General features: G+C 32.5%; 1 protein-coding gene across 1 annotated transcript; it reads left to right on the top strand.

The window, feature by feature from the left end:
• The first annotated feature begins 11,313 nt into the window (after nt 1-11,313).
• LOC107779029 (phospholipase A1-Ibeta2, chloroplastic-like) lies at nt 11,314-13,217 on the top strand. Its single transcript, XM_016599368.2, has one exon. It carries the CDS (start codon nt 11,498-11,500, stop codon nt 13,139-13,141), a length of 1,644 nt encoding a protein of 547 aa, XP_016454854.1. The 5' UTR covers nt 11,314-11,497; the 3' UTR covers nt 13,142-13,217.
• The last annotated feature ends 492 nt before the right edge of the window (nt 13,218-13,709 follow it).

Genomic DNA, 13,709 nt, shown 5'->3' with positions numbered 1-13,709 from the left:
ATGGCGTCTAATATTTCACTTGCCAGGCAATTCAACGTTAGAGAATCATTAAATCAATTCCTTATTTTCATTCATTAAATAACAATAATTAACTAAAATGAAGTATAATAAGTGCGAAATATCCTAAACTGTATTAATTACTACCACCCGGATCTGAAATACAACTATCTGAATGAAAGAAAAACAGTATGACATAAAAGATAGACGAGGACTTCAAGGTCTGTAAACGCCGACAGATCTACCTTGAGTCTTCGGACAGCGGACCAGTAGCAACTCTCGATCAGCCTGAGCCGGTATCAAAATCTGCACAGAAAGTGCAGAGTGCAGCATTAGTACAACTGACCATATGTACTGGTAAGTGTCGAGCCTAACCTCGACGAAGTAGTGACGAGACTAAGGCAAGGCACCTATAAATCAACATGTACAATTTAACAGTGTATATGCAAATAACAGGAATGAAGAACGAAACAGAAAATATCGGGAGGGGAAACATACTAAGGAAAAATACAAGATAAAGAACTACAACAGAATGATCACCGGAACAGTGAACATACCATGAATCAACAGGAATAGTGAATACAATAAGAAAAAATGCACGACATCACCCTTCGTGCTTTTACTCTCAATCTCACCATAAAATTAATAGAAACAGCACGGCATCACCCTTCGTGCTTTTACTCCCATATCATGGCACGGCATCACCCTTCGTGCATTAACACTCACAATATGGCATGACATCATCCTTCGTGCATTAATACTCACAATATGGCACGACATCACCCTTCGTGCATTAACACTCACAATATGGCACGGCATCACCCTTCGTGCATTAACACTCACAATATGGCACGGCATTACCCTTCGTGCATTAACACTCTCCCTTACCATAATGAAATGCATAAATAACAATAGGGAGATAGAATAATAAGTACAAACCTTACTTCAATATTTGGTTCCATAATATCAATCTCAACTTCGAAATAAAAATTCAATTATCACTAGAAAATCCGTAAACATGAAAAGAACGATATATTGAACAATACTAGCATAACACGTAGCAATTTGACATAGGAAATGACAATATAAAAAAAACAGATAAACATGGAAAAATAGGTAAATTTGGCGGCGCATAAGTACTCGTTACCTCACATATACGCCGCTCACATAGATTTCACTTAGCAAGAAATCTAAGGTTTCTAATTCCCTAAAGTCATGGTTAGACACAACACTTACCTCGCTTCGAAAGCCACTTAATTCTCAATCACAGTTTTTCCTTTGGAATTCACCTCAAACCACTCGTATCTATTCAAAAATGACTCAATAATATCAAATATTGCTAAAGGAATTATTCGACCCCGGGCCCGCTTGGTCAAAACCCGAGGTTCGGACCAAAATATTTTTACCCATTCATCCCTGAGCCCGAATATATAATTGGTTTTGGAATCCGACCCCAAATTCCCGAAATTCCTAGTTTCTACCCTAACCCCTAATTCTACCATAAAAACTCTAGATTTTAGGTTGAAAATTCAAGAAATGTAATGGGTAATAGGAAAAAAAAAATGATTTAGAATCATTTACCAACAATTTGGGGAAGAAATGACTCTTGAAAAATCGCCTTTCACCGTTTGGTTTTTGAGAAAAATGAATTTTTTTGGCTAAAATCCCGTTTTTAGATTCGGTTAAGTGTTGGGTGACAGTGTTCATCGCGTTCGTGAAGGGTATTTGCTACCAAGCCTTCGCGTTCGCGAGACCCAGCTCGCGTTCACGATGATCACTCCCCCCTGGCCTTCGCGTTCACCAGACATGGCATCGCGTTTGTGATGAAGCAACGACCAACCACCCCCAGGTCCCCACATGCTTCGCGTTCGCGAAGGGTAAGTGCCCCATCACTTCGCGTTCGCAAAGAAGAAAACTTCAGCTGCCCGGTTTACTCTTCGCGTTCGCGAGAGTACCTTCGCGAACGTGAAGAAGGACATGCCAGAACACAGACTCTGCAGAAAAACTAGATTTCCAAAGTCCAAATCATCCCATGGCCTATCCGAAACTCACCCGAACCCTCGGGGCTCCAAACCAAACATGCACACAGGTCTAAAAATATCATACGGACCTGCTCGCGCGATCAAATCGCCAAAATAACACCTAGAACTCCGAATTTAGCACCAAATCGAATGAAATTTTCAAGAACACTTTAAAATTTCTATTTTCCCAACTGGACGTCCGAATCATGTCAAATCAACTCCGTTTCTCACCAAATTTCACACACAAGTCTTAAATATCATAATGAACTTGTACCGGACTACGGAACCAAAATACGGACCCGGTACTAACAATGCCAAACATCAATCAATTCTTAAAAATAATTAATTTTTAGACTTTTAATTTCCATCAAAAATTCATAACTTGAGATAGGGACCTCCGAATTCGATTCTAGGCATATGCCGAGGTCCCATAATTCAATACGGACCCACCGGGACCGTCAAAATATGGATTTGGGCCCGTTTACCAAAACTGTTGACCGAAGTTAACAAAAATCAATTTTTAAGGCAAAAATTCTTATTTTCGTTAGTTTTCAACATAAAAGCTTTCTGAAAACCTGCCCGGACTGCGCACACAAATCTAGGAGGGTAAAAATGAGATTTTTAAGGTTTAAGAGTGCAGATTCGAGTTCTAAATCATAAGATGAGCTTTTGGGTCATCACACCATAGCTTAACAATTGATTCACCTTCACTTTCATAATACATTGGCGATAATTCTCTCTATTAATTTTCGTAGTCAAAGGAGGGGAAATTAAAGAAACGATATAATTAAACAGAATAGCTGTTAATTAAGTTTACGATTAATCTTTTTCATTTAGTACGGACAAATATATTTCCATTACTTTTAAAAGGATGAAAAATCTTATCCTAAATCTTGAGGATGTCATCTCCAAAGACATGATCCTAAAGATCAGTCCCATCATCACAAGATCCTAGAAACTTATTCTTCTTGCCTAGATCTAATCTCAAACTATACTATTCCATTGCAGTTTTCAATAATAATAATAATAATTGTATTAAGTAGTATAATACATATCACTTTGCAGCTCCATCGCTTTAACAGAAAGCTTCCATTCGAAAACCATTAACAAAATTGCATTTTTATTGTACTTAATAACTTCCACCAATAATCACTCCAATCTTCATCCGTTTTTTTTTTAATAATTAAGAAATTCCCGAATGTCAATGGTACGCAATTTAAAATTTGATGAATACTGGATCATTCTTTTACTTTTCATGCGAGTTATTATATTTTACTAGTTTATATGTACGTGCGTTGCACGTAAATCTTTAAATATTTATAAAAAAGTACAATAATTTAATTTTATTAACGATTTGCGTACAAAATATACAATTATGATAAATATTTTGGCTAATGAACTTCATCTCACATAAGCAGAAGTATCTTTGCAAAGTGTAGACTTTGTTGATAATAATCTTTAAGACCCAAAAATATTGCATTATATGATGGACATTATTTGTACAAGTTGTATCTCTTTTTTTACACCTAAGAGACCAAGACTTTTTTGCCTATAAAATGGAAGGCAATTAGTTCATTTTAGATATACCAACAAGACTTGTCTTCAATTCTTGTTTCTTCCTTTCTTCCTTTATTAAGAGTGTTTTGTATGAGAGTTAGTGTTGGGAAGCACTTGTGTGAACCCTTTCTTTGGAGTGATCTTGTAAGGTTATTCTCTTAGGGTATTTGGGATTAATTAGAGTGTTTACTCTAATTTTGTACTCTTATTGTTATAGTAAATTGCTCCTCTCCACTTGTGGACGTAGGTCACTTTGACCGAACCACGTTAAATTTATGTCTTATTTATCTACTTTAATTATCGTTGTTATCAACTTTCATTGTCTTTGTTATTATCATTATACCGTTGTTTGGTTATATTCCGCATTATCCGGGTTCCCGATCCTAACAAAATATTTATATGAAAGTACAACAAATTAATTTCTTAAAGACTTACGTACAAGTAAAAAGACTGACAATCAACATCTTATTTAGTTGATCGATATATTTATTTTTGCTAATTTAGATAGCTTTTTCAATCTTATTTTGAATAACTTGTATTTTTATTTAATGATGGAAGTATATTAAGTACTCTCCAACACTACTATTACCATTGGACTTAGACCAACTGATTAGAGAAGGACAAAGTCATATCTAATTGTACGCTCGTCTTCATTTGAAGCAAGTTGAACTCACCGGATGTTGAATATGTTCTTGCTCGCATTTTGTTGTTAGACGTCTATTTGATGCTATAAGTATGATTTTATTAAGTTAGTATTTATAGTCTATTCACGTTAGTTCTGAAACTAATGCTAGTACTACTTGACATAAATCATCTTCAAAAAATATTTTTCTTACACAAATGGTTCATCGACATCTATTATATCTATCGATCTTAATAAGAATGGAATTATAATCAAGTGACAGCTGTCATTGTGCTGGCATTATTAATTATCTTAGTTGTATGCTTAGTCAATTAGTTAGAATAGTCGGTTAGACACAACACATGTATATAAGTAGAAGAGAATAAATATTTGGTGCAAGTTTTCATTTTAACACATATTGGAGACAAGTCTCTTCCTAATTCTCTCTCTCTCTTAGATACTCACCTAAAGTCAGTTAGGGTTAGGGATTTGATCCCAAATAACTATAGATCTCATGATAACTATTTTGATTGTTTGATGCTTCACCATAGGTGCTTCACCTCAGATTATTAATTTTGTATTTCTTGTTAATTTAGCAACATCACTCTACTTTTTCTTATTTATGATAGTTGTCTCAGTTTTTAAAGAGCTTTGTCAAATCTTGAGGGAGTCGTACAATTGCGGTAAAATCGCTTTTGTTACACCACTTATTGTTATTGCTAACGTTGTTACGCCTCCTTATTTGCATACAAAGAACGATATAGGAACACTTTCCTGTCCCTTCAAGTCTATCGACAAAGAATAATTATCCTCCACAAAAGTTAACTTTTTATAATATCGTCTTGAAAACTTGCCCTTGATCAGGGTTTAGTTTTTTTATTATGCATTGAAATTTTTCACATATATTTTATGATTTTTTTCCTTAATTATTTCTCTATCTGATGAAATCTAGCCTTTGATGAAGATTAGGTGCATCGTGTTGTTTTAAAGAACTTGCTCGTACTCTCTAAGAATAATTAACTAATTATTTGATGAACTGTCATTTATTCTTCTAATTTCTAAAGTTGTTTGATATGCTTTCATAATATGTTACCACAACTTTCTAAAGTCTGTTGGATCACTGCACGAATATAGTTATAAATAAATTTCGGAGAGCTCAAAGTATTTTGAAGATCCAAGACTACCTCACCTAAGTATTCTGAAATGCTATTATTTAATTCAAGTAACCTTCTTTCATCTGCAATTTCTTTAAATTTTTGAGACTTTCTTCCATTAGTAGTATGTAAGTCTTTAAATGAAGAGGGATCTTTGACATGGTTCATAGTAATAAGTTAAAAACAAATTGAATATAAATATTAAATGTGCCTTATCCGCAGTCGTTTAACCAAATAGAGATAAAAAAAATTCTTTTTATCTGTATCTTCAGCCGAGGGTACGTCCTGAAACACTCAGTGAGTCAAACAATTTGTCAAAATTTTCTTTTTCAGTATTATATTAAGTATAGATATTTTGTTAGAATTATAATATTTTTATTTAATAAGTAATATAATAAATTTGATTGTTGAATATAAATTACCCTATTGCTTATTCAATCTCAAGATTTTTAAGTTTTTGTGACTATATTAAAATAATTTTTCAAGATCTTATAATGAAAAACTAATATCGAATATTTCACTTTAGCAGAATGGTCTTGGTTAATCTAGAAAGGATTTCTTATTTTGTAGTTTCAATCGTTTCCTTTACTTTCCTTAAAATCAATAATCTATTGGTGTTTTAAATAACTTAAAAAATTATGAGTAATTGGTATTCTCTAGGAAAATTTACCAATTGTCTAAACATCTCGAGACACTATCCAAAAAAAAGTAAGATAACCCTAGGGGAGAGTTACCTGTAATTTCGTTCCCCAATTAAAATATCCTTTAAAATCTAAAACAACACTGCCACGTTTCGAAATTGCCACGTTGGTTTAGGAAAATATCTTGTATTTTTATTTTTATAATAAATAATAAATATTACAATTGTAGTCAAACTAACAATTGTAAGTTGATATGTTGAATTAAAATTCCTAAGTATTGAATAAAATCTGAAATATAACAATTTTATTCAATATGGAATTGCATCTTTAATGAAACAAAATTACTATAAATTTTTAAAAACTCGATTATTATTCATTTAAAGCTTTTGATATTACAATTTTATTCTACGTGAATTTGTTTATATAAAAAAATATCTCAGCTTTCGCATAATAAAAAATATGTTGGTTACAATTAATAATAAACAATGAGTTAGTTACAATTTTGACTTGGATAGGAATAATAATTTGTTTTACTTTAGTATTTTTTTTTTATTGTTTTATTGTTTTAGTTATTGTTTGCTTTGCAAAAAAATAAAAACAATAAATAAAATAAGACATAAAATAAGAAAACGGTCTCTGAAAGACCCAACTTACGGCTAACCTAATTTTCTAGTAAGAAGTTTATTTCAACCAGAAATAGTATTTTGTAAGAATTTGATCTATGTTATTTTGACAAAATAACCTACAAATTTATGTTAAAAATAATATAAAAGGGAAATTTTTATCCATCAATATTATATTCATGTTTTTATATTTGTGGTCCGCAATTAAGGAACACAAAAAATAGCATATTAGATTTTTGTTTTCCTAGAAATCTCTTTATTCAAAGAACAATAACAAAAATAGATGAACAGCCTTTAGACCGACAAAAGGAAAGACATAAAATTATGTACTTAGCAATTATTAATTTACTTCTGTAGCCTTTTCTATTAATTTTGTGACAGGAAAATTATTTCTTAGAAATTATTGGAAAGGCATAATCAATTTGCTAATTAGTTTAAATGGGAGAAAAGATTTGCTAATTACGTTACGCGTTCCATACATCTGTTCATCTACAAGAATTAAAATTTAAAAAATGGATAGAGGTATGATAATCTCAAAATTCTAATTATAAAGACAGACAATTTTTGTTAGTGAAGGAAATATATAGAGCATGAAAAAGTTCTGCTATTTAAATAAACGTGATTTCGAGCACGTCAATGGCTGATACAACCTATTATAAAAGAATGTAATTGGGCAACGTAACCAAAGATTTCGCAATAGGTATTTCATTAAGCTCGGTCATTTTTTGTTGAAAGAAACTAATTTTTTTCAATACAATAACAAAAAGGGATAGTTTATTCTTCGTTGAGGTAGATACATAGAATAGATTTCAAAGAGAGAATTCATGTGATGAATAAAATCAAATTACCTCTATAAAGCTAATCTTAGTGCATGCTGGTATAAAGCATTGTTAAAGAATTGATTAAGCAACGAAAGTTTCATATAGTGGTAAGATGTCGGTTCAAATTAAAGAGTTCTTCTAGTTTATGGAATTAGTATGGTCTGGAACTTCAAAGCATAGTTGGAACATATTGTGGAGAAGTTTAATTTGTTTTAGAATTAGAAGTTCATGCGAATTTGGATTAGGGTAATATTACACTTTTATCCAAAGTTATTCAATAGTTTAAGGATATTTTGGTCAACCAACATTATATTCATACTTTTATAGTAATAATATACAAGGGTGGAGTTACAGTAGTGGGTGTGGGTTCGGGCGAACCCAGTGACTTTTTCCGAAACTCTGTATTTATATTGAAATATTTACTAAATCTATATAATATATACTGCCGAACCCAATAACAAAAGAGGTCTTGATTCAATGGGAAAATGTTGTGGGTTCGCCGGAAAAGATAGGGGTTTGATTCCCGCTGAAAGTAGTATTTTATTTTAAAAATTAGAACTCACACGCTTAAATCTCTAGCTCCGCCTCTGATAATATAGAAATATAGACATAGATAAATATAAATATAGATAATATCTCTGCTTGATATCTATTTTTGCAAAGTTTATACTCTCCTTAAGTAAGATATTTCTCTTAATATTAAGAGGATTTGTAAAACAAGAAAAACAGCTTCCTTAAACATCTCATTTAATTAATAGTAAAACTTTATAAAACTCTACCACGTGAAATAAAAGTGCTATTTATAAAACTAAGTGAAGATGGAACACTTACTCAATTTCCCCACCCATTATTTCTCCAACCCAAAGTTAAAAAGTGAAATTGTAAAGAAATAGTTAAAGAGTCAACCTCAAACCGTAGAAGTGCTCATTGGCGTGCAATCTCTTCTCCATCAAGTGAAAAGATATGATGATGAATACACAGAAAGTGCTAGTGGGAATCTTTAAAAGGTATATCTATATAATGCCTGAGGCACTTCTCTTTTTTGGCATTTTAATAGCCTGTTTGGACATAAAAAAATTTCTTTTTTTAAAGAAAAATTCACTTTTTTCGAAATCAGTGTTTGTTCATAAAATTTTTAATTTTCACTTGAAAATGAATTTTGAAAATTTTCACTTAAATCACTCACAAAACTTCAAAAACAACCCAAAATTATATGCATATCCAAACACAACTCTAAATTTCAAATATCATTTTGATTTGAATTTTTTTTTTTCCTATTTAGGAATGATACAATTCTTATGTCCAAACGCACACTAAGTGAACATTAATTAAAAAGGCCATGCACTTTCTCAACAAGAATGATTATGAAAGGGTTTCTTCGACCACTTACTTGAACCAAAGGATATGTCCGCTGAATAATTCAATTCTATATATAGTGCTTTGGCAAGGATATTGATGGAACCTTACATTAAGATTTTTTTAATTGTGTGGCCATGTATTTCTACCAAAGTAAAAACGTGAAAAATGCAAATAGTGTACGTCTGTTTACGGGCAATATTAATAGACTATAAAAAGTTACTCCTTTATTTTCACAGTGGAGTTGACTTCCCGATTTAATGTTTACTTTCTCTAGTCAGTATACATAGATTATACATTGATTACACATAGTTATACATATATTATATATGAATTATATATCCGGTCGGATTTAATGTTTACTTTTTCTAGTCAGTATACATAGATTATACATTGATTACACACAGTTATACATATATATATATATATATATATATAGTTAGTTAGTTAGTTAGTTAGTTAGTTCGCTAGCACTCTACCACGTCTTGTGTTCTAAGCCTTTAATTTGTAATTGGATCAACATTAGTACTTGCAATTTTTGAGAGAGAAAAGAAGTAACTTGCATCGTATTTGTTTAGATAAAGGATTTAACTCATATATCCTGACTTTACAAAAAAAACTTACATTATAACTGAATTTTAATAAGTTATAATAAATTATTAATTGATTTTATTCAATTTTAGATTATTAATTTATAACTATTATAAAAAGCTACTTACTTATAATGTATCTACATTTGATGACACAAAGAAATTTGCACCATCACCATGATTCATGAATAAGTTAAACTCTTCGATAAAATGTACATTTTTTGAGAAGAGAAGGAATGAACGATGACTATTCCAATAATTTATAAAGAAGCAATCTAATTAGCGGCGCCAACTCGATCATCAAAGAGTAGAGGTGGTAAATGGACAGGTCTAATCGGATATGGGTGGATCGAAAATAAATAATGTAAAAACGGACAAAATATACGATCTGATCATATTAATACGGATTAAAAATTGGTTAACCAATGATTAATATGAATATCCATATTATTCGTGACTTCTTGAATGTTATCACTTTTCGGAGAATTTCTAGTCTCGCTAATTTGAGAAACTCCTAATTTGGGTCGTTGCAAATATAAGTTAAATCTATTGGTTATCCATTTTTTAAGTGGATGATATAGATCTTCTCCATATTTGACTAATTTTTAAAAAAATCATTATCCAACCCATTTTTAGTGAATAATATAAATAAATAATTTTTTATATCCATTTTTCCACCACTAATCGAGAGTTTCAACATTCAAATGAACAAGTAGCAACATAAAGTGCAATTGGACCAGATATATATATAACATTCAAAATATACGACCACCTTCTTTTTTCAGAAGCTCATTGGAAGCAGCATTACATTAGAAATTTAAGAGTTAAAAAGCCTAATGAAGGGGAAAAAGAGAGAATGATCAGCCGTATCTTGTAAAAGAGGAAACCATGCACTTTATTGCATGCCTAATTTGCAGCCACGTACAAAATACTTGACTTGAATAATTTTGAAATTCAATTCCTAGCTTGTAAAGATTTTTCAAGATTCAAACATTTTTACTTCATCAACTCCAGCAAAAGGGTTTTGTTTCCCTCTGACCATATTACAATGCCCTTATCCTCCTGAGCTATGACTTTGACATGCAGATTAAACTTGAAAGTTGAAACCACGACAACATATATGGCTTTCGCCACCAAAAAAAACAAAAACTGAAATTTACAAAGACAATTCTTCCTTTTTAATTTGTTGGAGAAAATGAAATATAGCTTTGAATTATTCTGTTTTTCCTCTTAGGTTAGGTGAGGCTTCAATGAAAAGTGGGAAGGCATGACAAGGGTGAGGAATATCAATTTAAAGAGGAATAATGCAGGAGCTACTAGTAGTCCTTTTTCCCTCCATAATTCCTAGTTACAAATTCTAAATTTTAAAAAAAAATAAAGAAATTAAAGTACATACCCAACTTATAATTATTGTAGTTTCCCCCAATAACAAATAATCGGTTTTAAACAAAAAAATTACTATGCTGTAATCAAGGGAGAGTGAGAGACTAAAAATTGTTTGGGAGGCATTTACTTTGATGTGATATGTTTATTTTCAAGGAAGCATATTTAGATTTTCAAAAAAAGGACAAATACATTTATGGACAGAAAACAAAATATCAACCTAGTATTTTGTCAAATTCGAAAACAAAAGGTGTGAACATGAACTATAAAAAAGAAAAGTCGATGATAAATTGAAGTCTCTAGTCAACCGCGAAGGGCATATTTGACATTTAAATGTCAAAATACCATACTAAAGCCTGAAGGGTATTTTAGTCTAATCACTTACGTAACCGTGTAACGTTGTAAGCAGACTTTTCGGACATTAAATTCAAGCAGTTAATCATAGAAGTCAATTAGTTAACTTCTTTACACAATTACCCTCTCATTCAACCTCATCTCAATAATTCTCCTATGGTTTTTCCGTAAATATATCTCAAACAATACTCCTTAAACCCTTTTTCTTGAAATATTATCTTCTATATATACCTCAGCAAACACTTTAAACCATCTAATTCCAACCAACAACTGCAGCTTCTTCTTCTTCTTCTCATAATAATTCAGCTAATTTTAACTCATTGACTTTTTCTCTCTCTAAATCACACAACTTTCATCTTCTCTCTCTCTAAAAAAATCATGCAGGTTGCAGCGGCAACTAATGTTCATTTTTTTCAGGCACGGCGATCCAGTTTCAAGTACTGTAATGGATCATCTCCATTAAACCCTATGCCTAGAGCTACTGTTGTAAATGTACAATGTTTAAAAACAGTAGCAGCACCACCAACTTCTACAACAGAGATGACAAAAAAACATCTTTCAAATCTTGAAAAGCTTTTACAAAAGCAATCTCAGCCACATCCAATGGATTCAGCAGAGCCAATTATTCAAGAAACAAAACAGAGGAAAACAGGGGAAAACAGGGGAAGGAATATGTTGGAAGGGCTAAATTTGGCAAGAATTTGGCCAGAAATGAAAGCAGCTGAAGAATATTCTCCTAGACATTTGGTTAAATTACACAGGATGTTATCATCAAAATCAATGGAATATTCTCCTAGAAATAATCTTGGGAGTAGGTGGAGAGAGTACCACGGTTGCAAAGATTGGTTAGGACTTGTTGATCCATTGGATGAGAATCTCCGGCGAGAGTTAGTCCGATATGGTGAGTTTATTCAAGCAGCTTACCATTGTTTCCACTCCGACCCCGCCACGTCAGAAAAAGAAAATCCTGACGTGGCGAGGAACGTGTCGTTACCCGACCGGTCTTACAAGGTGACTAAGAGCTTGTATGCCACGTCATCCGTTGGCCTGCCAAAGTGGGTGGATGACGTGGCACCGGATCTTGGGTGGATGACCCAAAGATCTAGTTGGATCGGGTACGTCGCCGTGTGCGACGACAAGGCCGAGATCCAACGAATGGGAAGGAGGGATATTGTCATCGCGTTACGTGGTACTGCCACGTGTCTAGAGTGGGGCGAAAATTTTCGCGACGTGCTAGTTCAAATGCCAGGGGAAAATGATTCAGTTGAAGGACAACCAAAAGTTGAATGTGGGTTTTTGAGCTTATACCAAACGGGTGGAAATAAAATTCCAAGCTTAGCTGAATCTGTGGTGAATGAAGTGAAAAGACTCATTGAAATGTACAAAGGTGAGACTCTAAGTATAACAGTAACAGGACATAGTCTTGGCGCTGCTTTAGCTTTATTAGTAGCAGATGATATTAGTACATGTACACCAGATTCACCACCAGTTGCTGTTTTTACATTTGGAGGTCCTAGAGTAGGCAACAAAGGCTTTGCCAATCGACTCGAATCGAAAAATGTTAAGGTCTTACGTATCGTGAACAAACAAGATGTGATTACTAAAGTTCCAGGAATGTTTGTGAGTGAAGCGCTAGACAAAAAACTAAGGGAAAAAGGAGCTGCAGGGGTGTTAAATTTGCTTGACAATAGTATGCCATGGGCATATTCACATGTTGGTACTGAATTAAGAGTTGACACAACGAAGTCTCCGTTTTTAAAACCAGATGCAGATGTCGCATGTTGTCATGATTTGGAAGCATATTTGCATTTGGTGGATGGATATTTGGGATCAAATGAATCATTTAGACCAAATGCAAAGAGAAGCCTTGTTAAGTTGTTGACTGAACAAAGGACTAATATCAAAAAATTGTACAATAGTAAGGGGAAAGATTTGAGTAGTCTTAATCTGAATAGAGAATTTAATTTTCCTAGACCTAGTTGCTTGCCTAGTCCTAGTGTTTTGCCTAGTCCTTCAGCTTGAAATTGTTGGACAGGAGATGTATGCTTCTTGTACAAATTTAAGAAGTAATGAGAAGTATATGTTTTCTATTAATTAATTACTACTATTCTTTAGATGACATAATAAGGAAGTTCTAAAATTCTGGAAATTTTTCATGGAAAGACATATGAAATATGAAAAAGAAAATGAAGAAGAAGAAGAAGAAAATAGTCAAAAAGCAGAGAATGCAAAAAAAAAAATGAAGAGAACAAAATAACACCAAACGAAGTATTCTAAAAAATAATTGAAAACTCCAATAATTGAAGGTGGTAAAATATCATATACGAGTGTGTCTCTTTTTACATGTCGGTTTCTGAAGGGACAAGGACTTCAAAATGTTGACCCGATTTACATATCATAATAACTCTAGTGAAACAAAATATTAAGTTACTGTAATGACTCGACTTATCATTTTGAGAATTAGTGTTTCGTTCAGTAGCTTAAGATCTCGATCAGCTTTGAAATGTGTATTATGACTTGCGAGGGTGGTCAAGTTTGATTTTCGGATGATTCAGCAGTTAATTGAAAGAACAATTCTTGTTTTGGAAGC

The sequence above is a fragment of the Nicotiana tabacum genome, chromosome 23 (assembly GCF_000715075.1).
Source record: "Nicotiana tabacum cultivar K326 chromosome 23, ASM71507v2, whole genome shotgun sequence".
NCBI lineage: Eukaryota > Viridiplantae > Streptophyta > Magnoliopsida > Solanales > Solanaceae > Nicotiana > Nicotiana tabacum.
This window is presented reverse-complemented; position numbering and strand designations above follow the sequence as displayed.

What these genes read in the sequence shown, in the direction of transcription:
- LOC107779029 (XM_016599368.2), top strand. Translation starts at nt 11,498, where the DNA reads ATGCAGGTTGCAGCGGCAACTAATGTTCATTTTTTTCAGGCACGGCGA.